The 27,140-nt window shown below is 51.5% G+C and overlaps 2 protein-coding genes and 1 long non-coding RNA gene across 8 annotated transcripts in view; 2 read left to right on the forward strand and 1 right to left on the reverse strand.

The window, feature by feature from the left end:
• Window positions 1-657: 657 nt before the first annotated feature.
• Window positions 658-4,574, reverse strand: TMED4 (transmembrane p24 trafficking protein 4). 2 transcript variants are annotated; one of them, XM_032305513.1, is made up of 5 exons: window positions 4,436-4,574; window positions 3,160-3,260; window positions 2,884-3,009; window positions 2,507-2,653; window positions 658-2,136 (listed from the first exon to the last, which is right to left on the reverse strand). In XM_032305513.1, the coding sequence occupies exons 1-5, from the start codon at window positions 4,548-4,550 to the stop codon at window positions 1,987-1,989; spliced, it is 639 nt and encodes a 212-aa protein (XP_032161404.1). In that variant the 5' UTR covers window positions 4,551-4,574; the 3' UTR covers window positions 658-1,986. The 2 variants fall into 2 exon arrangements, with proteins under 2 accessions (XP_032161404.1, XP_032161403.1); XM_032305512.1 differs by lacking the exon at window positions 4,436-4,574 and adding an exon at window positions 3,380-3,572.
• Window positions 3,579-8,512, forward strand: LOC116569331. Its single transcript, XR_004276980.1, has 4 exons — window positions 3,579-3,875; window positions 4,394-4,581; window positions 7,263-7,450; window positions 8,236-8,512. It is a non-coding gene; the product is annotated as an uncharacterized LOC116569331 (long non-coding RNA).
• A 5,553-nt stretch (window positions 8,513-14,065) lies between these two features.
• OGDH (oxoglutarate dehydrogenase) overlaps window positions 14,066-27,140 on the forward strand; it is a 53,432-nt gene continuing 40,357 nt past the window's right edge. For 4 of the 5 annotated variants that reach the window (XM_032305507.1, XM_032305509.1, XM_032305505.1 and 1 more), the window contains exons 1-2: window positions 14,066-14,189; window positions 24,608-24,856. In XM_032305507.1, coding sequence (XP_032161398.1) covers window positions 24,635-24,856 — 222 coding nt within the window. In that variant the 5' untranslated portion in view covers window positions 14,066-14,189; window positions 24,608-24,634. Of the gene's footprint in view, window positions 14,190-23,300; window positions 23,495-24,607; window positions 24,857-27,140 lie in introns of all 5 variants that reach the window. The other variant, XM_032305506.1, reaches the window with a different exon arrangement.

The raw sequence follows: 27,140 nt of genomic DNA on the forward strand, positions 1-27,140 counted from the left end.
CGTGTTTTGCAGGAAGGATGTGGTACAGTCTAAGCAAGCAAGAATTCCAGAACAGAACTAGGGTAGTGTTGGGAGGAATAACAGAATTACCTCAATGTAGCCAAACTGGTTTCTAAATGCAACTTCTCCAGATCGTGGGGTATCTGTGGATGTCACACGGCAGCCTGGAATTCCTCCCCACAGCCGCCACCTGCTGGCCCATCCTCCCGCCATCCGTCGGTTCCTACCTGCCCCATCAGTAGGACAAACGCTCCTTCTCATCAAACCTTCACAGGGGAAACCTGGACCTTGGGAGCTACTGGCAGAATCAAGATGCACTGACTTGTGCCTACAGCTGGACAGACCACCAAAGGCTGCAGGGTTGCCTGCCCTCCCACAGCCCACCAGAACAGCCACGGTGGCAGAGACGTGTTCCCTGCCTGACCTGTCCCGTAGTTCCCGGGAAGCTCAGGCCAGAGGCCCACGCGGCTAACCATATCATTTTCTCCGGGTTCATTCTAACGTGAGAAAACTGAAAACCATCCTGAATACCCAGCTTTAGGGAAGTCAGTTACGGTTATTTCACCTCACTGGACCGTTAGCCATCCAGAATGAGACATATGAGGAACACTGGGGATTTTAAAATACAAAAATATTACAAAACAGAGCCTAGAAACAAACTTGCATGTATTTTTATGGGTAAAAATAGATACATATACAGAGCACTTTAGAACATGGAAAAAAAGATTTTGCTCTGTAGGTCACATAAGCAATGTGTACTAATACAGATGACAAAACCCTGGAGAAGCAAGGGCAGCCAGGTTTAATACGGCAGAAGGGCAGTGTACTAAGATGCTTCAGTGTAAGTCTAGGGGCTGAGAAACAGGTGCTTCATCGCCTCACATGATTCCCTACTGGTGGGCCCTCCGGGGTGACCTCTGTGAGTGGCCAAGCAACCGCCAGACTGTTCCCACACCTACGGGTGCCCATCAGGCCAAACCCTGGCAGCATGAGCGCCCCCTGCGGACGTCCCACCCACTGCAGGTCAGCACGGTAGCCCGGAAGGCTGGGGCCTCTCTTCCACCCAGCTCTGTGCTTCCCATCTGCCCACAGCCTCTTAGTTCACTTCAAACACAGCTACTACAACACATTTTATTTCACTGGAAAAATCTGTATGAAGAACCAAATGTGGTTCCTGTGAAGAAACATTTACCACAGCTTAAATAAAAGTAAAGAGAAGAGGGAGGGGAGGAGGGCCCTGCCTGTGCTAGTTCTGCCACCACCTCACTCTGGGGCCCCACGGGATGAAATCCCCGGTGTCCAGGGAGTCCCTGCTCGGCCCTCTCGGAAGGCCCTGAGAGCACCTGTGGTGTCTGCGAGCTGCTGTGGCCCTTAGCAGAAACGTACGGGTACACAGAAAACAGACGAGGCCACACTGGTGTTTTCAGCTAGTCACACACAGGCAGGAACACTTCAACTAGGAAGTAAAATATATATAATTTATCAAAAAATAGTTCTAATATATAGAAAAAACATTTCAATCCTCTGAGGCCTCTGCCCCTTATTTACATTCACAAAGCCACTGAGCAAACCCAGGACTCACGAGGGACAGTGAGGCAGGGCCTCCCTGGTGGGGCATTTCAGCAGCCTACTGCCTAAGTAGACGTAAAAAGAGAAGTTAAAGGAATAGCAGAGACTTTTTTCACTTGCTCTTTTTGTAAGAGGATGAGGGGAATCACTGCAGGTGAAACAAGCCAGACTTCATCCGGGGTCAGTTTCAATTCTGAACCAACCCCAAAACAGACCTTTGAAAACCTGGACCAATGTCCTGGGTCCTTGAGAACCAGTGTGAGCAAGTGGCTGATGTGAGCACTTTGTTGCCATGGAACCAATGTGGCTTGTATTCTTTTTTCATTTTCTTTCCCTCAAAATCCAGGTGGATATGGTATAGGGTGAGGAAAGTACAAAATAATCGAGGTGAAGGGGAGGGATCGTACGGAGAGAATACTACACCAGCTTCTTGGCCTCAAAGAAGCTTTTGAGGTGACGCATCTGCCAGATTCCAGTGAGGATGAGAATGACCGTCTGAGCGATTGACCACCACAGGACCCTCTGGTTGGTGCTCTCGCTGGTGAGACGGAAGCGCTCTTCACGATACTGTGTAGGACAACAGGCCGGGATTAAACGTGCAGGACAGATGGTCCCCGCTCTTGTGAGGCCCTTCCCTGCTGTGTGAAATTCAGCTTCAGGACCAAATGCCTCCTGAGACGCTGCCTCGGATTCCGTGGGGAGTGCCCCGGGAGAGTGCCGCCCGCCCCTCCACAACCAGCTCTGCCAGGCTGGGAGCGGTGCTCAATACACTTCAGTCTGCAAAGCTTGGAAGCAGCCGGGTACACGGACACCCTCCACCCCATTCTCTGAACAGTTGAGCTCCCAAGCAGGAAAGGCCTTAAACAGAAACTTCCAGGGGGCATGGCAGGCACAAAGGTCATCTGCCACGTCCCAGTACGGTCATACGCATGCTTACCCTCTGGTAATCCTGCTCCTTCTGGATCTGTTCCACCTGATCAAGCAGCTGGCGGGCTCGGAGCTGGAGCTCTGTCAGCTTGTCCCTGGCAGCGATCTCGGGGTAGTTGTTGGCATGCTCCCCAACCTGGATGTCCAGGTGCACACGCTACAAAGACACGGGGTGGAGCCCCGAAGCCCCAAAGTTGGAAACCCTCGGATTTTCCGTTAGAGGTTGGGGAACCTATTCTCGTCCCTAGCAGTGAGACAGAAATGCAACACCTATCTCTGATTGTGACTGTGTCCCAAAGTGTCCCAAATGACGGTGGCCGTTAGGTCAGAACTCGGCAGAATCAGGGGAAAGATTCTGAGCTCTGGCCAAAGAGGCAATCCTCTTACCAGTCTGCCGCCAGCGAAGAGAGCCATCCTGGTGGAGTTCGAGTGCAGGCAGATCTGATGGTCACCGGGTGTGTGGGAGGTGAAGGTGAAGCGGCCCTCGGAGCCGTACTGCCGGGACAGCACCACCTGCAACGGGACACACCGTGACAGCCCCCACCTGCACGCTGCCCTGTCCTCGGAGCCCTGCACGGCCCAGAGAAGTCGGGGGAAGCGTGGCCTCGTGAAGGCTGCAGAGCGTCTGTGCCACAGCCCGAGTACGACCAGCGGTGGCCCTACCTTGCCTTCAGGGTCCTTCACCTCCACATGCATGCCCAGGCCGGGGGTCGAGGGCAGGAAGACCTCCTTCTGCTTGTCCCACATCTGGGTGCGGTAGTTCCCTGCGGAGCAGACACAGCCGTCACGACCCGCCTGCTCCGGCCGGCTCCCACACTCCGCGGGGCGCCGTGGCCGCGTCTCGGGGACACACAGGGCCCTGTCCTCCCTCGCCCCGCCTGACCGATGACCATGGTCTCGTCGGGGATCTCCTCAATGAAGCAGCGCTTCTCGGTTTCCCCGATGTGGAAGTAGAGCCCTCGGGCGCCGGCTGCGCACAGCGCGAGCAGCAGCAGCGCGGGTCGTCCCATCGCCCGCCGCCACCCGCCCCGACACCTGCCAACGCGCGCCCTCCGCCCGTCGCGCATGCGCGCGCCTGCGCCCCAGTCCGGCCAACGCCACAGAGCCGAGCGCAGAGCGCGCATGCGCCATGACGCTCGCGCTGCGTCCGTCTGGCTCCGCCGCTCCGCCAGGCCGAGAGGAGAGTACGTGTGCGAAGGACTCCGGGTCGCTTTGCGGGAGACGATACTTTGTCCGACACCTACCTGCGCGCCTCCTCCCCCGCCCCCCTGCGCGCATGCGCAAGCCTGCGCCCGGCTTCCAGGAGAGGCTGCATAGCCGGGCTCGGGGCGATTATGTGGCGATGAGCTCGCTACCCGCTCCTCCGCGGGTGGGAAGTGGTGGGGGTCTCGTGCTGGAGACGGGGCGTGGGGTCGTGGGGTCCCGCGCGGGGGAAGGAACGTGGGTGCGTGGGGTCCAGCGCGGGGGACGGGGCGGAGACACAAGGGGTCCCATCCAAGGGATGGGGCGTGAGGAAGGGACGTGGGGAGGAGGGGCCCCAGATGGGGAAGGGAGCGTGGGGGCGTCGGGTCCAGCACTTGGGAAGGAGCCTGGAGAGGAGGGTTCCCGCGCGGAAGGCGGGGCAGGAGCTGCCCGAGCTGGTGGGGCTGTGTCACTCGGAGTGCTGACCGCCATGCGTGATCTCTGACCCAGCTGTTGTGCTGGAATTTCCTGACCCTTGCGTGGGAGGGACTCACTGGGTGCGGGGCGGGAGGTTGCCAGGTACCGCACTGATGGTAAAGGAGATGTGGTGGGCGTGGCACGGGGACTAATGAGGAAAAGGGTCCCTTCCTCAAGTTTTTACTAGACTCTGCAAGGCGAAGCGTGTGGTCGAGTCCGTCTTATTTTGTCCTCGCAGGCCCCGCGGTTTTCTACCAGCCAGTCAGACTGAACTACTCCCTGTGTCCTAGGTGAGGGATGAGGACCTGGGGGCCCTCCGGGAGGTGCAGCGTGTCTATGCTGAGAGCCGTCCTTGCAGAAAAGCGCTGTAGAGGGGCTCTGGGTGCTCTGGGCATGGCTGGTGTTGCGTGTGCTGCTGTGTGTGCTGTAAGTTCTGATTCTGAGCCAACACAGGTATCCCGGGGGATCAAAGAAAGTCATTTAAAAGGGAGGCTTCCCCAGTAGTTCTGTGTGAGGACCCAAAACCTCTGTTTAAAGCCCTCTTCTTCAGAAGCTGGAAACTGGGGTTTGGCATGAAACTCCCTGATTTTTAAATACAGGCATTTAGCTCACGTCCTTCTAATGGAATGGACAATAAATAAGCATCGGCCACCTTCTGCGGTCTGATCCCAGTTCTGATCTGAGCGATGGGCTTGGGTTAACTGACTCGACGTGCGCTGTTGCAGCCCCTCCACCCCCGCTTCCGCTGCACTAAGCGCTGCAAAATGAGACTGAAAATCTGGGCTAAAAAAAAAAATCGGAGGGCGAGAATGAGGGAAACAGAATGAGTAGGGTTATGGGTGTATTTGCCTCTCCTAGTTACAACACCCCCTTCTCTGGGACGAAGGAAGACGAACACCAAGCCAGGACATTGTTACTGGGCATAGAACCACAGCAGAGCTTGGTTGAAAACCTTAAATTTTTTATAAAGAGAATTTCCAAACACACGTAAAGAGGGAATAGTTACAATGAACTTTGATATACTCATCACCCGCCTTCAACAAAAATCAGTTTCTTGCCTGCCTTGTTTCATTTCTTTGGCGTGTTTTCCCTGAAGTATATGAAACTGTGTCCAGAAATGATGTATGTCCAGAAAAAAAAAATACATCATTTCACCTAAAAATACTTGTGTCTCTAATAGACAAGGACTTTTTAAAAATACTATTTCCACATCCAACAAAATTAAAGTTTTACTGTTAATGTCGTCTGACACTTAGCATATGTTCAGTTTCTCCTCTTTGTCTCAAAAAACTTCAGAATGCTTAATCAGGTTCCAAACAAGGTAAAGTCAAGCCGTTCAGGGACACAGCTCCTCGATCTGTTTGTTGTTGATGCTGATGGTGCAATTTCCTACTGAGGCACCCAGATCACCCAACCAGTAGAATCCACGTTCCAGACTGGGGGTTTGTATCTTAACATGTCACTACAGATGTATCTCTTGGTCACTGCTGTATCCTGTACACCATTAGATCCACAACCAGGGAGGATTTGCAGTAAAACTAAATGTGTCTGCATACATTACAATCATTACCCCTTTTTAATGTTCCGATCATCCCGTAAGATGTCCAAGTGCTCTGCGCCCTTTTAACACAATTAGTCTTTACTGACTCCCTTGCTTTCCACTTTGCACACTGCCTGCCCTACACACAAAATCTGCCATTTGGGGGTGCCTGGGTGGCTCACTCAGTTGGGCATCTGCCATTGGCTCAGGTCATGATCCTGGGGGCCTTGCTAGGGCTCCCTGGTCGGTGGGGAGTCTGCTTCTCCCTCTGCCCCTCCCCCTGCTCAAGCTCTCTCCCTGAATTCGTTCTAATAAATAAATAATATCTTTTTAAAAAGTCTGCTGTTTACCTTAAGGATCTTGATTCACTTTGGTGAGAAATGGTATTCATAGTTCTAATTTTGTTTTTTTTTTCTTCAAGAGGACCCTAAAATTTGTCCTAATTGATGGGTAATCTTAAAGAGATTGCATTACTCACAGGAAAAAACTTATGTTAGGTAATTGAAATCCCCAGGCCTGAAAACTTTTCCCCTCAAAGATGGTGGGCAATTTCTGCCAACGTTAAGCCAGCTGCCCCTTCATTCAGCCAATATCTATGAGCAGCTACTGTGCTGGTGTTTTAAACCCTGGGGACACAATGGTGAACAAAACACAAAAGTCCTTGTCCTCATGGGTTTATTTTGGTTATCACCCTTTGGTTATCACACACTCTATAGCATGCCAGAGGGAGAAGGTGTCAAGGAGAAAAATTAAGCAAGGAAGAGGTTAGGGAATGTAGTGGGTTGAACGGTGCCCCCACCAAAGACAAAGGATCGACGTTGTAATCCCTGGAACCCGTGAATGTGACCTGCCTTGGGGTCCTCCCAAATGTAATTAAGGACCTGATGTGATAATCCTGGATTATCCTGGACCCTAAATCCAGTGACCAGGGTCTTTACAAGAGACACAGAGACACCACACACCCACAGAGTGGCTGCTGTAAAAAGCAAATAGAAAATAACGATCAGTGAGCATGTGGAGAAATCAGAACCTCGGGAGCTGTGGGTGGCATCATAAATGGTGCAACCACTTTGGAAAATAACATGGAGGCACCTCGAGAAATTAGAACTACCATATGACCCAATCATTCCACAGCCTGGTAGAGCTCTAAAAATCTGAAGACAGGACCTCGAAAAGACACTTGCATGCCCACGTTTACAGAAGCACTGTGCACAGCGGCCAAGAACGGAAGCACCCAAATGTCTATCAATGGATGAACAGAAAAGAAATCAAAAGGGGCACAAACACACCACTGCATACCACTTAGCCTTGAAAAGGAAGTAAATCCCACACCAAGCCACAGCACAGATGAACCCTGAGGTCACGTGCTAAGGGAAATACGCCTGTCACGAAAAACAAATAGTGCATGATTCCACTTACAAACAAGAGGGTATCTAAAGCAGTCAAATTCGTAGAGACAGTAAGGTGGTGCTGAAGGAGGGGGGTTGTCTAATGGAGTTTCCAATCTGTATGATGAAAACAGTTCTGGAGAACTGTCCCACCAGGTGCCTGTCACCGAACTGTGTAGGCTTGAAAGAGCGAGCTGCACAGATAAAAGGACTCGCCACGCAGCCAAAGCCAGACACTGCAGCCACAAGCCAGGAATGACTGGATCAGCCAGAAACTGGGAGACACACAAGACCATCTCTCCCAGAGTCTCTGGAGGGAACACGACTTAGCTGACGTCTGGATTTTGGACTTCTACTCTTGAGATGTGTAAGAGAATAAATTTCTGTTGCCTTCACCCATCCTGTTGGTTAATTTGTTATGGAGACCAATACAGGGAAGGTCTGGTTAGAAGTGGGGTGGGGTAGAGCGCAGTGGCCAAAGAAGGCTCATCAAGAAGGCGTCCTGTGAGAGAGGTCCTGGAGGGCAGGTCACATGGCTACCTGAAGAGCTGTTATGAGTTGGACAAGGTCAAGGAGGCCAGTGTAGCAAGAGGCACAAGCATGGGAGGGAAGCAGGAGGAAATGAGGTCCTAACTGGGGCAGGAGAGTTGGGTGGGCCTCTTATGGCACTTTAAGGACCTACACAAGGCATGCAGCGGCCCCTGGGTCTCGGTGTGCTAGAACTGATGTGGGAAAAAAAAGGACCCTTAGGGGATTCTGAATGAGGAATGATGTCTGACTCAGATTTTATTTTATTCTATTTTATTATTATTATTTTTTAAAAGATTGTATTTATTTATTTGACAGAGATCACAAATAGGCAGAAAGGCAGGCAGAGAGAGAGAGAGAGAATGGAGGAAGCAGGCTCCCCACCAAGCAGAAAGCCCGATGCGGGGCTCGATCCCAGGACCCTGGGATCATGACCTGAGTCGAAGGCAGAGGCTTTAACCCACTGAGCCACCCAGGTGCCCCCTGACTCAGATTTTAAAATCTGGATCCTGTCCAGGCAGCGGATAACCATGTAAAAGAACAGGAACACCGGAGGATCAACGGATCAGAATGCTGTTCTAAGTAACGTGCAGCCTAAATCAGGTCTTTTGTCCCATCTTGCAGTTCACAGGAAATTCAGAAGTTCAAGTATGCCATGAGGAAATAACAAGGCAAATCCAGAATATGGAGCAGTTGGCTCCTACCTCCCAAACACTGAAGTCAAAAAGAAAAACAAGTGTGGGGGAAATGTACTTGAAAACTGAGCTGGCAAGGACGGACCAGAGGTGTGCGGTACTACACAAGGCATGCAGCGGCCCCTGGGTCTCGGTGTGCTAGAACTGATGTGGGAAACAAAGGCAGAAGAAAAATTATTAAATTTCCTGACTACCTACAGCCCACTGACAAGTCCTTGAAACAGGCAGAGTGACCTTCCTCTAGGGACTCAACTGCCTCAGTGCTGACACTTTTCTAAGGGCAAAAGGCAACCTTAGGTCTAACCCCCCGAATCCTGTAAAGTCTACTGTAACGTATAAAAATTCCTTTGGAAACTTCCCTTTATCTCTAAACCCAAGATACATGTTAGCAATCATCCCCCAAGCATATGGCCCACAGACGTGTATCTGAAGGGTCTCATGACTACGGTTTTATTAGATGGTAATAAAGGACCTTTTCCTAACAATAACTAGATGTTCAACGTCCTGGAAACCTTGCTTCTAAATTCCTTGGGAGACTCACGCTGTCCCTAACCCCCTCCCAACTTGAAAGTATACAATGAGTTACTTCTGACCCCACTGCAGCTCTTTCCACCCACAGGTCCTCTCCCTTGCTTTAATAAAATCACCTTTGGCATCAAAGACATCTCAAGAATTCTTTCTTGGCCATTGGCTTCAAACACTAACAGTCTTTCCTACATCAGAATGACTGCAAAGACCCGTGTCACGCACCCCTCCCACCGCCGAGTCTGCACGCTCTGCTCCTCCCGGGGAAGCGGAAGGTGTTCCCTTCCATGGGAATCTGGCCTGGCCCTGTGGCTTGCTCAGCCCAATTCAGGGCAGTGCAGGGAGGTTGCACGGACCCCCACTTTCCCTCCCTGGAAACCTGGCAGACATGAGGCTCGGTTACAGGAAGATATCCAGCATGCATTACTAAGTTAAGAAAGCAAGTGTGCAATAGCTGGAAAACGTCAGCGGTTACTTAGAGTAACGCGAGTATTCAGCAGTACGGCCGTACTGGCTAAAATAAATAATTCTTTCCTGGTTGCTACACGGCCGTGCCCCACGTACCTGGACTCCCTCCATCTCTGCTGTCTACCCCACCTGACTGCCCCTGAATCCAACGAACAGAGTTGCTGCGAGCAGGGATGGGGTCTGGCAAGCCAGCAGATAATGAAGTGGATGGTAACAGGGGGCCAGGAAAACTTTGCAAAGCAGACCCTGTAATACACTACTGATTTCTGAGCTATGTGAATATGGCCCCTATTTCATAACATAGACTTCAAACCCTGAAGCAGTGCTTCCACCATTCTGTTTTCAGGATTCCAGTGGCTGTCAATTGCTAGCTTATTGGTTTGTCCTAGAATGTCAGCTCCATGACAACACAGATCCTGCCCATCTTCCGGGTTTGCCTCTACCCCTAGAACCTCATCCCAAACTGATATAAACATTCTTGAATGAAAGCAGAATGTACAGTTGATGAAAAAGCACACTGAGCAAAAGCCGTATGATGCAGTGAAGGCAGTGTGCGGAGGAAAACGTACAGCTGCCAATGTCTACATTAAAGCAGAAGAAAAAGAGCAAATCAGTCACCTACACATCAAAGTGTACTTTGAGAAACTAAAAAGGAATCAAAAAAGAATAGCAAACTAAACCCAAAGCCAGAGGAAGGAAAGAACAATGAAGATTTAAATAGAGATAAATAAAACAGACTAGAAAAACAATAGTTCATGGAAGCAAAAGTTGGTTCTTTGAAAAGATCAACAGCACTGATAAATCTGCAGTTCGGTTGACAAAGGAAAAAAGAGAGAAGACATAAATCACTAACATCAAAGATGGGAGGTAGAGACACCACTGACTTTACAGAAATAAAAAGGGCAAGAAAGCACTCTGACCTGCACACCAGCAAGTACGGTAACTTAGATGAAATCCCTAAAAACACACAGGCGTACCCAAAGCAGAAGGCTCAGGACCAGATGCTTTACTGTTGAATTCTACAAACGTTTACAGATTTATCACCAATCCTACTTAAACTCCCCTGACGAACTAAGAAGGAGGGAACACTTCCTAATTCATTCTCTGAGGCCAGTATCACACTGATACTGAAGCCAGACAAAAGTTATCACAATGAAAGAAAGCTAGACCAGGGGCGCCTGGGTGGCTCAGTGGGTTAAGTGTCTGCTCAGGTCATGATCTCAGGGTCCTGGGATCCAGCCCCGCACAGAGCTCTCCGCTCAGCAGGAAGCCTTCTTCTCCCTCCCTATCTGCTTGCCTCTCTGCCTACTTGTGATTGATCTCTCTGTCAAATAAATAAATAAAATCTTAAAAAAAAAAAAAAAAAGAAAACCAGACCAATTTCACTTATGAATATAGATGAAAAAAACCTCAACAAAATACTAGCAAATCCAAGAGCACATTAAGAGGACTGTACATCATGGCCAGGGAGGATTCGTCCCATGCACGCAAGCATGGTTCGACAGAAGAAAATCAATGGAATCACATTAATAAAATCACATTAATAAAATGGAAGGGAGAAAAATACATGATTACCTCAGCTGATAAAGAAATGGCACTTAACAAAATCAGACACCCTTTCACCATCAAAAACACTCAGAAAACAAAAAATAGAAGGGGACTTCCTCAACATGATAAAGAGCACCTACAAAAATCCCATGGCAAACATCAGACTCAGAAGTGAGAGGCTGAAGTTTTCCCCTAAAATCAGGTACAGGCCAAGGAGGCCCATGTCCACTCCTGCCATTCAAGACTGTCCCAGAAGTTCCAGCCAGATCAATTAGACAAGAAACAAAAGGCATCCAAACTGGAAAGGGAGAAAAACTATATTCGCACATGATATAATCCCATATATGAAAGAAAATCCCAAAGAATCTAAGAGAAAGCTGCCAGGCCTAATAAACGAAATCAGAGGGGGCACCTGGCTCAGTAGGTTAAGTGGCTGCGTTCAGGTGAGGTCATGATCGCAGGGTCCTGGAATCAAGCCCCACGTTGGGCTCCCTGTTCAGTGGGGAGTCTGCTTCTCCCTCTCCCTCTGCCTGCTCCTCCCCCTGCTTGTGCGCTCCCTCTGTGTGTGAAATAAATAAATTAAAAAAAAAAAGGATTCGGTGAAGTTACAGGGCCCGGTATCAGTACACAAAAAACCAATATACCAGGAATAAACAGTCAGGAAAAGAAATTAAGAAAGCAATTCTGCCTACAGATGCTTCCCAAAACACTCTATTAATAACTTTACCAAGGCTCATGGCTTGTACATGGAAAAGTAAGAAGTAAGAAGAATGGTAAAGGAAACTAAAGAAGACACAAATAAAGGGCAAGGTATTCTCGGACTGGAAGGCCTGATATAGTTAGGATGTCAACACTACCCAGAGCAGTCTACTGATTCAACACAGTCCCTATCAAAATTCTAACGCTGCCTTTTTTTTTTTTTTTTTTTTTTTTTTGCAAAATTGGAAAAGCTAGTCCTTAAATTCATACGGAATTACAAGGGGTCCCAAACAGCCAAAACAATGTTGAAAAAGAAACAAAGTTGGAGAACTCACACACACTTATGGATTTCAAAACTTACTACAAAGCTACAGTGATCAAAACAGTGTGGTACTGGCATAAAGCCATATAGACCAACAGACTAGAATTGAGAGTCCAGAAATAAACCCAACATACGTGGTGAACTGAATTTCAAAGAGGATGCCAGGTCCGCTTGGTCAGGGAAGAATCGTTTCCTCCAGAGATGGCACGGGGACGACTGGAATTCTACAAGCAAAAGATGACGGCGAGGCCCTACCACACACCAAATGCCAAAACTAACTCTAAATAAATAAACAACCTAAGTATAAAGGTGAAGACCAGCCAACAGACACATGAAAAGATGCTCAACATCACTGATCCAGGCATTTTGAGTCAACACCACCATGAGATGCCCTTTCACACCTGTCAAGTTAGCCATCATCACCAAGTCAATGAACAGGTGCTGGCAAGGAGAAAGGGAAACCCTCGTGCTCTGTTGGTGGGACTGCAAGCTGGTGCAGCCGCTGCGGAAAACAGTGTGCAAGTTCCTAAAAATATTAAAAACAGAACTACCCTATGATCCAGCAATTCTGGGAATTTATCCAAAGAAAGCAAAACACCAATCTGAAGAGATATAGGCACCCCCTACATTCATTGCAACATTATTCACAACAGCCGAGATACAGAAGCAACTGAAGTGTCCACAGAGAGATGAGCAGATAAAGATGACATGGGACCCACTTGTGGTGTGCACACGTGCGCGTGCGTGCGCACACACACACACACACACACACAGGAATATTATTAAATTATAAAAAGAATGAGATCCTGGGGCGCCTGGGTGGCTCAGTGGGTTAAAGCCTCTGCCCTCGACTCAGGTCATGATCTCAGGGTCCTGGGATCCAGCCCCACATGTCTCTCTGCTCAGCAGGGAGCCTGCTTCCCCCTCTCTCTCTGCCTGCCTCTCTGCCTGTCAAATAAATAAATAAAATCTTTTAAAAAATAAAAGGGCAGCATTTTTTCCTTATGCACATTTTACCACAGTTTATTTAAAAATGAGGCATTAAAGGGGTGCCTGGGTAGCTCAGGTGGTTAAGTATCTGACTCTTGACTTTGGCTCAGGTCCCTGATCCTAGGGTCCTGCACGCATCCTGGTGTTGGCTTAGGATTCTCTCTCCCTTGATCCCTTCCCCCCAAGATGAATAAAATATAAAATTTAAAAAGGGGGGGGGGATAAAAGCATCCTGAGGTTTGGTCTCTGGATCCTTACCCCCGCGCCTGTCCAACGCCGCTCTTAGGAGCACTTAAGCTCCTGCTCAAAACAAACAACAAAAGCCCACCCCACCCCGCCGCAGCCCTCCCTTCCAACTCGGCTCCAAGTCCACGCCGCATCCGCGAGGGGTGGCATAGCGCTCGCCCTGAATCCCGGCCCACACTCAGATATCTGGGTCCTTGACGGAGCTCTGTGGGTCAGCGAGCTGGCCCGGGTCACCCAGTGGCCTACGCCGTGTCACCGAACACAGTCGTTGCCTTCGAGACTTGGGGACATTTAAGGAAAAGGCGGCGGCGCGGCCCAGCGTCTCCCGGACGTCGGTCACCGGACACCGCCCTCCCGCTCCCAGCCTCGAAGCGCTACCGTCTGTTGCAAAAGCTCCTCATCGTGGCCGTGAACGCGGCACCCGCCCTCGCCGGAAGCACCGCAGATTAGCTGTCGGGTCTCAGGAAGACGGAGCAGCTCCGGCTCCAGCTCCGGGACTGCCCGCCGGGCGGCCAGTCATAACCGGGCCGCGGACAGGGCGCAGCCGCAAACCTGGCCAGCGGCGCCCAGTCCCCACGGGGCCTCCCACGGCCGCCCCGGCGTCCTCGCACAGCGCTCTTCCTCGGGGAAGCGGCCTCTAAAAGCCGCCGCCCGCGCAGTCGGGGCGCGCAGGGCAGCGTCCAGCGCCAGCTCGTGGCCCCGCCGCCCGTGCGAGACCCCGGCGTCCGCGACGGCCTCCAGACGCACTCGCCCTGCGCTGAGGCCTGGGGTCCGACCGGCTTCTTCCGCTCCGGCCACGCGGGTCGGGTCCGCCGAGCCCCTCGCGCGCTACACCAACCGCCAAGCGCAGAAGCCCTGCGCACCTCAACCCGCCAACCCAGCCGGCTCACGGCGGACAACAATGACCCGCCGCCGCACCGCCGGCGCGGCTCTATGACGCAAGGCCACGCCCACAAGGCGGGGCGGGCCTTCTCCCTCAGGGGCGGGACTGCGTGCTGACGCCACACGCCGGGGCGGGGTCAAGAGTTTGGTGCCCCGGAGTGGGGTGTCGGCGCCTCATTCGGGTGGAGCTGAGCCGGGGACAGGTAAGCGCGTACTGCCGCCGGGCCTGGCCAGGTTTGGGAAGACCCGCGCCCTCGGGAAGGAGGCGGGGGTTGCGGCAGAGGGCGAGGGCGCCGCGCCCTCGTTGTCGCTGGCGCCGCGGTGACAGGGAGTGAAGCCGGATGGAGCAGGGCTGACGGAGGGAGGTGGGTGGGACAGGGCTTGACGGACGGGTTTGACAGCCAATGGCACGGCGAGCGCCGCCTGACGGGCGGAGATTGGCGGATGCGGGCGCGCGCGGACGTCGCGGGGGGCGCGCAGCGGCGAGCTATTGGCTGTGGCGGGCTTGGGGCGGGCCGCTGGGCGGATGTGAGGGAACGGGCGCCGCGGCCGGGGTGACCCCCAAGGTCGAGGAGGCGTCACGAGGGAGCCGCCCGGCGCTGTCCTCTGCCGGGTCGGAAGGGTGGCGCGCCCTTGATGGAGCGGTTGCGGACTGCGGGCCGCAGGCCGTGCTCCACCCGCGCCTACCGGGGCTGCGCGCCTGGGGAGACGCCCTTGCGCGGACCTTGCAAAGCACCCCGTGCGCAGTGCTCCTCCGGACCCAGCACTCCGCCTACCCGTCCTCCCTGCGCTCCCAGGGGGACGCCTTTGAGAGGACCGCCCCCAGCACCCTGTGGATCCAGTACCCCTCTGTACTGGGTACCCCGCCTTACCCGCCCTCCCTGCACTCCTGCGGGGACGCCCTTGACTGGAGCGCCCCCAGCACCCAGTGGGTTCAGTACTCCAGAGTCAGCAGCCCGCATGCCCATCCTCCCTGCACTCCTTGGGGGACGCCCTTGAGCGGACCCCCGGCAGGACCCATCTAGACCGAATAGCCCATCTCCCCATCCTTCTCCCTGCACTCCTGGGGCGACGCCCCTGAGCGTTATTAAATCTCCCCGGCACCCTGTACTCTGTGCGCCTCCGGACTCCGCACCCGGCCTTACCCATCTTTCTTGAGCTCCTGGGGAGACACCCTTGAGTGGACCACCCTGCGGCCCCTGTGTACTCCCTACTCCCTTCGGACTCGGCACCCGCTTTGCCCATCCTCCTCCCCGTGCTGGGGGGCACGGCCTTGGCAGACCACCCTGCAGCACCCCACCCTGCTGGTCGCTCTTTGGAGGCCCGGTGGCCCAGTGCAGGCGAAGCGCCTTCTTGGGGCGGTATCCTAGTCATGCACCTCTTTGCTCGGTGGAGCTGCCGGTGCGAGGTGTGAGCTGTGTGTGAGACTCAGAAGAAAACTGAGTTTGCAGAACGGAAGAGATATGACTCCTGGGCCCAAGGGGTGACCTCTGAGTGGCGTTCCCCTGTGCCTTGTTCTGTGGTCCTGGACTGTGGAGCCGGGACTAGGGGCGTGCTTCCAGGCCCGCTACTCTGAGCGGCCTCAGGACATGTGTCCTGGAATGGATCCTGGTTTGCACAGTGGCAGGAGCTGTCACAGTCAAACCTCATTGTTTTCGCGCAGGCACGTTTCACACGAAAACACGCAGTACTCCTCTAGCTTTGCAGAGTGGACGAGGACTGGATCTGGGAAAGCTGGAGCAAGATCGGAGTGTCCTGATGATTGAGAGCACATTCCAGATTTCAGGGTTTTTTTTTTCCTTTGCATTGCACACAGTTCGTGTGCCGTATCATTCACTCACTTAAAATACACAATTAAATGATTTGTCTTGTGTTCGGTTACGCAGCCATCACCACAGTTTAGTTGCTTTCAAAAACTAATGTCAGAACCATGAATTTCTGTGGGTTTCATTTAAATTTGCAGAGTTTATTAAATACCAAACATTGTATTTATTGTATGTCTGTCACACCTACACATACATATAAGATCTGCTTCTAACTGATCGCACTCCCCACTGCCCCATTTGAAGAAAAAATACTGTGCTCTCTACCTTTTGAACTTTTAGATAGTTTTTTTTTAATTGGGGGATAACTGCCATTATTGAGACTTATTTTGATAACTCTGCGTATAAATTTGTCATATGTAGTTACAGCAGATTGTACGGAGAGATGCTGGTGTCCCTTTGCCTAGTTTCCTCAGTTGCTAACATTTTGCAGAAACTAGAGTATGTTATCACAACCAGGTACTGGCATTGAGAATAGCCAAGATGCAGAACATTTCCCTCCTTGCAAGGAGCCCTCCTCTTGCCTTCGTAGCCCCCTTCTTTCCTCCTGCCTCCATCTCCTTAGCTCCTGGCAGCCACTGATCTCTCCATTTCTATGAGTTTGGCAAATGAAGCATGTTATATAAAGAGAATCATAAGGCATGTAACCTTTTGGGATTGGCGTTTTGCACTCCTCAGTTCTCTGACAATGAATGCAGCCTGCTGCCTTCTTTTAGCTCCTTTTTATGCCTCCAGGTCTTGGATGCAACCCCATTAAAGGACATCTGAGTTGTTTCCATTCTTCAGCTGTTATGAATAAGGCTCCTAGAAGCATTCATATGCAGGTTTTTATGTGAACGTAAGTTTTTGTCTTTCTGGGATAGATGCCTAGGAGTGCAGTTACAAGGTCATGTGGTGGTTGCGTGTCCAGTACTTTAAGAAATAGCCAGACTTTTCCATAGCGGCTGTGCCATTTTACCTTCCCACTAGTAATGTATTTGACTAGTAACTTTCTCCACATCCTCCCCAGCACTTCGTGGTGTCATTGTTTTGTTTAGTTTTGTTTTTGCCATTCTAGTAGCTATGTAGTGGTGTCCTTGTGGTTCCAGTTTGCATTTCCCTGACGGCTGCTGACACTGAACACATTTTCATGTGCTTATCTGCCATCTGTGGTTTTGAGTGTATTTCTCTGAATACCCTTTTCCATGGTTGTCTGGATAGTACGTTATACGAATGTGATTTATCATAGTCCATAGGTGTCACCTTTATATCAGTTTGAGGGAAGTGTAGAAACCGTACCTCCATTTACATCTCTCCCTCATTTAAAATGCCCTTATGTATTACCTCTGTGCACGTTTACAACCACATCAGACAGTTGCAATTTTTGTTTGATCTGTCACCCATAATGAGAAGAGTCAAGAGACGGAAATTCTATTTACCCGTGTGTTCTTTCTTGTTTCACGATGTTGAGGGATTCCTTGTTTCGTCACTTCATTTCTGGTCGGAGAATTTCACTTAGTCGTTTGTTCCAAGGCAGGTCTGCTGGTGGCATAGTCTCTTCGTTTTCCTTCATCCTTTTATTCCTCAGGAGTGTTTCGCTGGAGGTAGGATTCTGGGTTCACAGTGATTGTCCTGCCCTTAAGCAGTGTCGTGCCACTTTCTCTTGGCCTCCGCAGTTACTGGTGAGAGAGCTGCTCTTCAAGTTTTAGTTTTCAGTTTCGATTTTGATATGTCTAGCAGTGGATTTCTTTGTTTATTCTTTTGAGGTTCACTAAGCTCAAATCTGTAGGGTTTTGTCATTATTATTTTGAACACTTTTTCAGCCCCTCCATCTTTCTTCTCTTGAGATTCTGTTGACATTTCCATGCCATCAGTAGTAGACGGCATTCACGTTCATCATGAAGTCCGTGTTATGGTCCCACATGTCCCTGAGGCCCTGTTCATTTTTCTTTTAGTGTCTATTCCCTGTTGTTCAACTTGAGTAAATTTTTGGTTGTGTCTTTGGTCACTGAGTTTTTTCTATCCTTTTCAATCTGTAGCTTACCCCATCATTTTAAAAAATTTTGATGGTTGTATTTTTTCAGTTCTAAATTTCCATTTGGTTCCTCTTCGTATCCTTCATTTCTTTGTTGGGGCTTTTAATTTTTGTTTTGTTTTAGTTTTGTTTGTAAGCATGTTCATAGTCGCTCAAGGAAGCGTTTTGAAGCTGCTCTCTTAAACTTTTTGTTAAATAATTCTAACATTTCTATTTTCTTGGTGTCTATAGATTGTCTTTTGGGGGGGTTTTGGTTGAGATCATCCTGGTTCTTGATGTGGCGAGGTGATCTTTGGTTATGTCTTGGACGTTTGGCGTGTGACATTTTGAGACTTGAATCTTAAATGTCTGAACACAGAGAACGGGTTTCTGCTGACACTGCTGCAGGTCCGTGGGTGCTGCCTGGTTGCTACTGGGCAGGGGTGGAATGTAGGCTCCCCACCCAGCCTCCCTGGTATCTGTGGGGAGGGATTCCTTGTTACTGCTGTGTGGGTGTAAGTTCCCCATTAAGCCTTTGTGATTTAACCCTGCCTGGGAAGGGCAGGGTGCTGCCCTGTTACTGCTGGGCACAGGTGGAATGCAGACTTCTTCCTGGCCTCTGCTGCCCTCATGGGGGTCACCTGGTGGAGATGGAAGTCCTGGATCTTATCTTCTCTGACACCACCCGCTGGGTTCGAAGTGGGCACAGTGTTTTCTGTAGGGTTGGCTGCAGGCTGCAGCAGAGCAATGATTGTCTACAAGTGTTCTCTCCTGCTCTGCAGTGCTTTCGTGGTCCTTTGGCCACAGGGAGCAGGCTTCATTCGCAGCTTTTTCCAAGTCATTTGGCATTTCTGGGTTGCCAGCTTCCTCAGCACCCAGTCTGGGATGTATGAAGCAGAAAGAAAATTGAGGACTTGATGCTGTGTCTTTTTGGGGCCCCAGATCCCTTCCCAGTCGGCCTCCTCCTTTCCACCTTGCAGAGTCTTATGTTTTGTTTGTTTTAAATATAACATCTTATTTCTCTTTAGCTGCATTTAGTGGGAAACTGAAGTTCTATATGTGTCCTCCTTTGTTTTTGTTTTTTTTTTAAAGATTTTTATTTATTTATTTGATAGAGAGAGATCACAAATAGATGGAGAGAGAGGCAGGCAGAGAGAGAGAGAGAGAGGGAAGCAGGCTCCCCGCTGAGCAGAGAGCCTGATGTGGGACTCGATCCCAGGACCCCGAGACCACTACCCGAGCCGAAGGCAGCGGCTTAACCCACTGAGCCACTCAGGTGCCCCTGTTTTTGTTTTTAAGATTTATTTACTTCAGCAGGGAGGGGCAGAGGGAGAGGAGGAGAGAAACCCAAGCAGATGCCATGCTGAGTGCAGAGCCTGATGTGGGGCTCGATCTCATGACCCTGAGATCAGGACCTGCGTGAAAACCAAGAGTTGGATGCTTAACTGACTATGCCACCCAGGCACCCACTGTATGTGTCTTTAAATTTTTAATAAATAGTGACAAATGGCTTTGTTTTCCACTAATACCTAATATTTTATCATATAATTTATTTATTAATACTTAATAATTTGCCACCACCCTTGAAGAATGCCCGTCCAGCTATACCCCAGATTACCGCATAGTGGCGGTCTGAGTGAGGACAGGTCAGCTTCCAGACCCACGCACTGAAGCTTGTGGGGAGCTCCGACTTCGGCAGTGGGAGCCCCTCTCAGTGATCGGTCAGTGACACGCTCCACGTTAATTTGTGGTTAGGTTTACCTTGGGAACTTAAGCTTTTTAAGAGTTTTCACTAGTTGGTCTTTTTTTTTCTGCTGGTGAGCAGTAATTCTGTAGTCCTAGAACGCTCTCAGAGTGTGACTGTGCTCTCACGTTCAGACCATATTGCAAAAAGCAGTGGGCAGGACTAGGAGTGATGGCTGCCTTGATTTTCTGGCAAAGGAGACTGAACGCAGAGCCAGTGGTGTGTTTGACGCTTGCACAGCAAGCTGGAGTCCCTTTGCCTGTATGCTCTGCAGGCTTGACCGTCATTGCCACCTAGCAATGGCGCAATGCCTCTGCAGTTCGAAAGTGATTGTCACTACCTCCCTGTCCTTCCGTGCGTGCTTGGTGAGGCGTCACAAGTGAAACACATGGAATTCTTGGAGATTTTCCGCCAGGCCGGGCCGAGTTTCTATCCGTGCCCCCTGTGCACACATCCGTGCGTCACTGCCCGAGTGCGGGAAGCGTCGTCCGGAAAGGAACAGCTGCGGGCATGGGGCAGACGCAGTCTTCTTGACTCATCGCGAACATCTCAATGAGTTTGAAGCCATAAAAGAAAAAGAAAAAATGTCTTCAAGATCAGTTGTTGTGCTTTTTAAGTGGTGGTCGGGCAAGATGCATGGGCAACAGTCCCTTAACGGAGCAGGCTCTTTTCCTCAGACCCATTTCCCGAGGAGCCGCCTTGCTGTCTTGGCTGGACCTTGTCTCTGCCCCGCCTCTGCCCTGCCAGTGTGGCTTCGTGACTTCGACTTCGATAGCGTCAAGATCAGTTTATCTCTGCATTCTGTGCATGGGGAGGTGGCCTTGGGGAACGCATTGTGTCCGCCAGGGGAAGGTCCAGGCATGATAAAGGCCTGCTTGGGTCAGCATGCGGTTGCATAAGGGCTGTATAGGGAATCTTTAGTCAGATATTTTCCCTTCGTTTTTTGCTTAAGTGTTCTTTTTCCTGAAGGCACAGGTCTCTACCTGCATCTGGACATTACTGAGTCACAAATGCTGTCATTTTGTGGTCCTTACTCAGACCCGTAGATCCACTCACGTTTCTCCTTAGACGTGGTGTTTTTTCCTTACGCAGCACATACAGTTCACCCACTGACGTTTCACAGTTGGGCGTTTCCCAGTACATTGGGAGGTCGTGTGGACAGTGGCCTGACCTAGCTGTAGAGCGCCTCCCTCCCCCTCCAAAGAAGACCCACACCCATTAGCGGGCAGGTGTCCCCTCTGCCCTCATGCTGTGTAGCCACCAGCAGGCTCTCTGTCCATCCTGAACGCTTCACGTGAGTGAACTCATATAACCTGTTGTTTCTTGTGGCCGACTTTCTTCACAGAAGGCTCTCGAGGCTCATCTGTGTCACAGCATCGTCTTCCACCCCACCCCTTCTTACTGCCAGCAGCTGTTGCGTTGCTGGCCGTACCCCCTTCCATCAGTCGGTGGGCATTTGGGTTGGTACCGTGTTCTGGCAGCTCTGAATGATGCCGCTGTGAACATCCACACAGACGGGTTTGTATACACACGTTTATTTCTCTTGCTTGGTACCTGGGAGCGAAGTGCTGAGTCACGTGGTAGCCCTGTGTGTGACTTTCTGAAGACCTGCCACACTGCATTCCAGGCAACTGTGCCAGCTGTGTTCCCACCAGCCGTGGGCAAGGACGCCCGTTCCTCCGCATCCTCCACGACGCCTGTTTTCTCTTGGATCGTGTCTCGTCTAGTGGGCGTCGAGTGGTATCTTAGATTTTTAATTTGAAGTTCCCGAATGAATAATGATTTTAACCATCTTTTAATGTGTGTGTTGGCTGTTTGTGGATCTTCTTTGGAGAGACATTTACTCCTGTCCTGTGCTGGTCGTTTGATGTGGTTACTTTTTTCTTTACTGTTGAATGGTAAGAGATTATACATGTATTCCATGTATAATCATGTGACTTGTAAATGTTTCTTCCTATTTTATGTTTGTATTTTCTGTTTCTCGATGGTGTCTGTGATGACGTACAAAGATTTTGATATCACTGCGGTCCAATTTATCTGTTATTTGTTGGCTTATATTTTTGGTTTCCTAACTAGGAACCCATTACCTGACTTAGGGCCACAAAGGCTTACTCCACTGTAACTTGGAAGTAGGAGATTCCAAGAGTCTTACAGTTCCTCAGCTCTTGCATTCAGGTCTTTGATCCATTTTGAATTAATTTTCTATATGGTGTGAGATAGGGTCTAATTTTATGCTCTTTTTTTGTGGAACTCTGGTTGTCCCATCACCATCTGTTGAAAGAACTACTTTTTGGCATCTTTGTCAAATAAAAATCTTCATCCAAACCAAAGTCAGAACATTTGGACTTTTGAAAACTCACAGTTTTCATGAAAGTGTATGAACAATTGAGTGTCCCTACCAAATGATGCTCTATTCTTACAGGGACTTCGGGGGACTCCAGAATTAGAAAGACAGAATCTGGTTCTTCCAAAATCTGGAATGTAAACCCAGTGTCTGCTCAGGTCCATCTAATCGTGGGCGTCCTTGGGTGGAGCCATCCACTGGGGAGCAGTCTTTCTGATGAGTCATGTTAAGGGGCTTTGATGGTGGCCCTGTATCCCCGTGACTGGGCAGCCCTGAGCCGCGTGTTGGATTCAGTGACTGCAGACAGCAGCGAGGGAAAGGACTGCCTTTGGCAGAACCGAAGGAATGAGTGGTTTTGTGGTTGTCAGTGTGGTACTTCTGTCACTGGGCATCACAGCACCTCAGTAATGACAGTTAGTGGAGGTGAGACTCGTACGTCCTGGGGGCGAGCCCAAAGCAGAGACCATGGCGTGGCTCAGGAGGCCCGGATGACAGTGATGCTGGAGGGGAGACGCAAATGTTTCCCTTGGGACCTCCATCCCGAAGAGCGGCAGCGGTGGTTTCCGCCGTCCCTGTGTTGGCAGGTGCTCGGTGGACAGCCGCATGCTAAGGGCCGGGGAGAGCGGCTGGGACAGATGGCCGTGACTCCTGAGGGGAGAAGGTCACAGGCCACGGTCACATTCGAGACCCGTGGACAGCCCGTCTTCACCCTGCGCTGGGCGAGATTGCGTTGGTGGCTAGGTTGGCTCCGGAGCACCCACCCCGCTGTTGCTTCCGCGGCCGGTCTTTGAGCAGCTGAGTGGGCCAGCGCCCTCTGTGTCTGAGGCCTTGTGCGGACTCTGAGTGGATTCGGGCCAAGAGGGAGAGACCCGTAAACAGTCCCCGGGTGGGAGGGGTGAGTTTGCACAGCAGTTATTTCAGGGGAGTCCTCGGCAAATTCCGGGCTTGGATCTCTTTAGGAGGTGTGGACTTGGGTGTGGTTGCTTCCGTGGCGCCCGCTTGGAGGGACAGGCGTGAGGGAGGCGTTAGGCCTGCACGCCTGGCCACCTGTGGGGGTGGGGAGCTATGGCGTGGGCCTCACTCCCCTTCCCAGCCCCGGGCAGCCAGGATTCTGGCAGGGCAATGGGGAGCGGCACCATGTCCTCAATGCCTCCGACAGGGGCCCTGCCCGTAGGCTTGCCTGGGGTCTCGGGTGTGGCTGGAACTGGTTCACAGTGCTCTGGAACAGCCTGAACTCTGCACGGTCTGGTGGCTGCAGCCGCTCGTTCTGTGGCACAGCTGTGCTTGACGGAGGTACGTGTGCAATTCAGTGAGATTGTGACCAAGGTCCACTCAGAAGCAATAAGTACCCGTCCACCCTCCCTGCCACAGCCCTTTCCCTCTCACCCTGGCCTCTCCCCTCCTCTCCAGCTGCTTCAGGGCCAGGAGGAACAGGAAGGTGGGAGTTGCATCCTGGCCCTGCTGTTGACAGCCCTGTGACCCTACGGACTTTCTTTCAAGAAAGAAAGTAAAACTCAGAAGGGCAGTCTGTAAACAGAAGAGCTCATGCCTGTCTTCTGGGGGTTTGCGGGGTCGGCGAGGAGTCCTGACACGTCACAGGGCAGGTAAACGCTTCTGTCCGGTCGCTGTGTGGACATCCCCTCGGAACCTGTTTAGAGCGCAGCCCCTGGCCCGAGCTCAGTGCTTAGGAAGTGTGGCTGCGCCGCAGGGCTGTGTTGGCCGCTGTGTCGGCCGCTCCATGCGGTGCTGTCCAGCCCGGCCCACGACGCTCCCTGTCTCCGGCCCACGACGCTTGCTTTTCTCTGCTTCTCCACACTTTACTGCCGCTGTCTTTCCCCTGACGGACCCTCTGGTTTAGAATGCCTCTTCTCCTTCACAGCTAAATGCTCTCTCCAGGCCTGAAAACCGCAGCTTTCCCGAAACCGCCCTGGGCTGTTCTTTCCTCCCATCTGGAAGGGACGGGCCTTTCCAGGAGTTTTGTTGGCATTTTTGGTGCTTCTCAAGTATTCCGTGTTCTCTCTGCAATTTTTTTTGTTTAATTCCTTCTCTCTTCTACCTGATGATAATTATTTGAGGGTGACCAAAATATTTTCCAGTTTCTCTGTATGTTCAGAACAGCACGGGTCCTGTAACTCCTCAGTCGTTTCAGGATAGATTAGAGATATTTTTCTTTTCTTTTTTTTTAAGATTTTATTTATTTATTTGACAGAGACAGATCACAAATAGACAGAGAGGCAGGCAGAGAGAGAGGGAGAGGGAAGCAGGCTCCCTGCTGAGCAGAGAGCCCGATGCGGGGCTCGATCCCAGGACCCTTAGATCATGACCTGAGCCAAAGGCAGCAGCTTAACCCACTAAGCCACCCAGGTGCCCCTAGAGATATCTTTCTGATTTTATGGTTAAACCTAATCTGATCCTCATGAGATGATCCTGGCTATCTTTTCTGGGATTGTGTTACACACACGTAAACTTGAAGAGCATCCCATCGGTGCTGTGGGCCTCACAGCCGTCCAGCACGTCGACAGCTGGATCTTCCCTGCCGTGCCGTGTGCTCAGGCCCGTTCAGAGGAGGTGGGTGTGGGTGGGCACTCGCTCAGCCGGGTCCTCTGCACCCGGACCCCGGCGCTGACGCGGAGCTCACGGCCAGCCACAGCCTGCGTCGGTTTTCCCTGCCTGATATATCGCCCTTTCTAACTTTTCTTCTTTTTTTTTTTGTGCAGACAGTCGTGAGAGACTTCAGGACAAGGATGTTTCACTTAAGGACTTGTGCTGCTAAGTTGAGGCCGTTGACGGCCTCACAGACTGTGAAGACATTTTCACAGAACAGACCGGCAGCAGCTAGGACGTTGGGGCAGATTCGGTGTTTTACCGCCCCCGTTGCTGCTGAGCCATTCCTCAGTGGGACTAGCTCCAACTATGTGGAAGAAATGTACTATGCTTGGTTGGAAAACCCCAAAAGCGTACACAAGGTAAGGCTCCCGGGAGTGGATGTCTTCATGTGTTTGGAGTCTTGGCCTGACGTTGGCCAGCCATCCAGGTAAGTGCCTGTGTCCTGAGGAGCCTTCTGGAAGGTAGGCAGGCCAGCCGGCAGGCGGCACAAAATCCCACCCAGCAGAGTCGTCTGCATTGGCAGCTCGGCAGTCAGCCCGGCCCCCAGCGACCGCCTCTCTGGAGCAGCGCTCCCCTCTCACTTGGCGCACCGCATGATGGAGACCCGCTCACTGGAGACCTGCTACCTGGAACAGAAGGCTTGTTCGACTTACAAGCATCTTGAAGAGGCTCATGCACCGTTTCCAGGCCTCCCCGAGGATGCCTTGGGTACAGACTCCAAAGACACGAGGCAGACAGCAGCTACTACCCTGCAGGATACTCTTCTATCCCATCTTCCTGAGAAATCCTAAAACCATCGTGGGCGAATGATGTGTAAATGGCATTTTCGATCAGTATGCTTCTGTATTTGAAAGTAAATTCCGTGCGTGCTTCTTTCTCATTCCCCTCTGTCGCCTGTAAGGCACGTCCGTCAGAGCCCCCGTGTGCACACGTTTGCTTGATACAGGGCATGCCTGGTGGCCGAGTTTCTTCCTAGCATTCTGGCCGGTGATGTTGGCGGGTTTTCAGGCCAGGCAGCTGGCCTGGTTACAGGAACTGGAGGGTGGGTCCTCCAGTTTCCGTCTGTGCCCCGTTTGCAGGCCGTGGGAGGTTTGGAGGAGAGGGTACACATGAGGTGCCGAGGGTCTGCGCAGGGAGTGCCCGACAGAGGCTGGCCAGCGGCAACTGTTGCCTTGGCCTCTTCCTTCCTCATGAATCTCGGGGTCTCGTTGTCAAAAGGCAGCTGCTTCCGCTGGGCCCCTGAGAGTGTTTTTACCCTGAAATGTTCGTGACATTTAAGGTTGGGTACATTCGTGTGACTGCTGGAGCCACTGGCCTGTCTCATCCTGGTCTGAGCCTCATTGCTCGGCAAAGGAGGGCATCCAGCTGAGTCCTTCCCCGTTCCCTTGGCAACCTGGAGGCCACCTGGCTCCCTGAGCAAGGTGAGACTTGGTTTCCTGTGAGAGTAGCTGTATCCCTGGTCTGTACACAAAGGACCGTCCAGAGGTGTCCCGAGAAAGTGGCCCTGCCGGCGGTGCTGGCCGTTGGCCACTCTGAAGACTGGCGTTGCACACTGGGCTCTGGACTAAAGCTCGCCGGGCCTGTCCCTCGGCCTTCTCCCCAAACATAAGCTCTGTGGAACCAACCACGGCTTCTGTCCTCTGGGCTGTAGTAGTGCGTGGACTCCGGGCACGGTGGCGTGTGCCTTTGCGGCGTCCAGACTTCATTCCTGCTCCCGGGGAGCAGGGCACAGGGACGGGTCCACCGACGGGCCGGGGAGGAGTGCGGGCTGAGGACTGGGTCCTTGGGCTTTGCCGTCAGAGTGAGCACTCAGACGCTGCAGAGCAAGTGTGCCGGCTCTCAGGAAGGGACTTGCCAGCCAGATACGAGAATCCGCATGGGTCAGCATCCTTAGGCCAGATTTTATGTGCTCGAGTCTGTGGCAGGGATTCTCCAGGGGACAACCCGTCTTCTAGAAAGAGCGGGGGCAAGGCGGCTTAGTCAGGGGGCGTGCCTCTCCACTGTCCCAGCCATGGGGAGTCGATTTTCTCTCCAAACTGGGATAGGCCTCCTACCCGATGTGTCCGTGTTTCTTCAGAGACACAGTCCAGAGCTTGCATCGGATTGCAGAGGCCTCCGTGATGTGGGGAAGTCTTTAGAAATGTTGACTTCTCCAAGAGTGCTTCATTTGTACTTGTGTTTTAGAACCCATAGTCTAAGCAGAAATGATACACTAGATTTGAAGATGGAGATGGTTTGGCTTTCGGACCCCCCGTGTGTGCATTATGGTACGGTATGGACTCTATGCCCTGAGGTTTGGACCTGTCCTCTCCCTCTCTTTTGGCACAGAACTTATTCATATCTGGCAGAAACAGAACAATTTTAGCATCTCCCCTCGCTGCCCTGCTACACTCAGCTTTCCAATTATTTTAGCTTTTTATGATATTTTCAAACAGTAGAGGGAAGAGAATAAAGTGAGCCTCTACGAGGAGACCCACGTCCAGCCTCAACAGCACTCCACAGTGTGCCAGTTTCTAGAACCTCCTCCTGCCCCACTCTTTTTTTGCTTGTTGGTTCATTTGGGTGGGGGCCCAGGGAAGTCTTTGAAGCCAATCCAGACCTGCGTCATTTCTGAACTACTCTCACCAATAGGAATGTGGTCTT

Source organism: Mustela erminea, chromosome 11, assembly GCF_009829155.1.
Source record: "Mustela erminea isolate mMusErm1 chromosome 11, mMusErm1.Pri, whole genome shotgun sequence".
Classification (NCBI taxonomy): domain Eukaryota; kingdom Metazoa; phylum Chordata; class Mammalia; order Carnivora; family Mustelidae; genus Mustela; species Mustela erminea.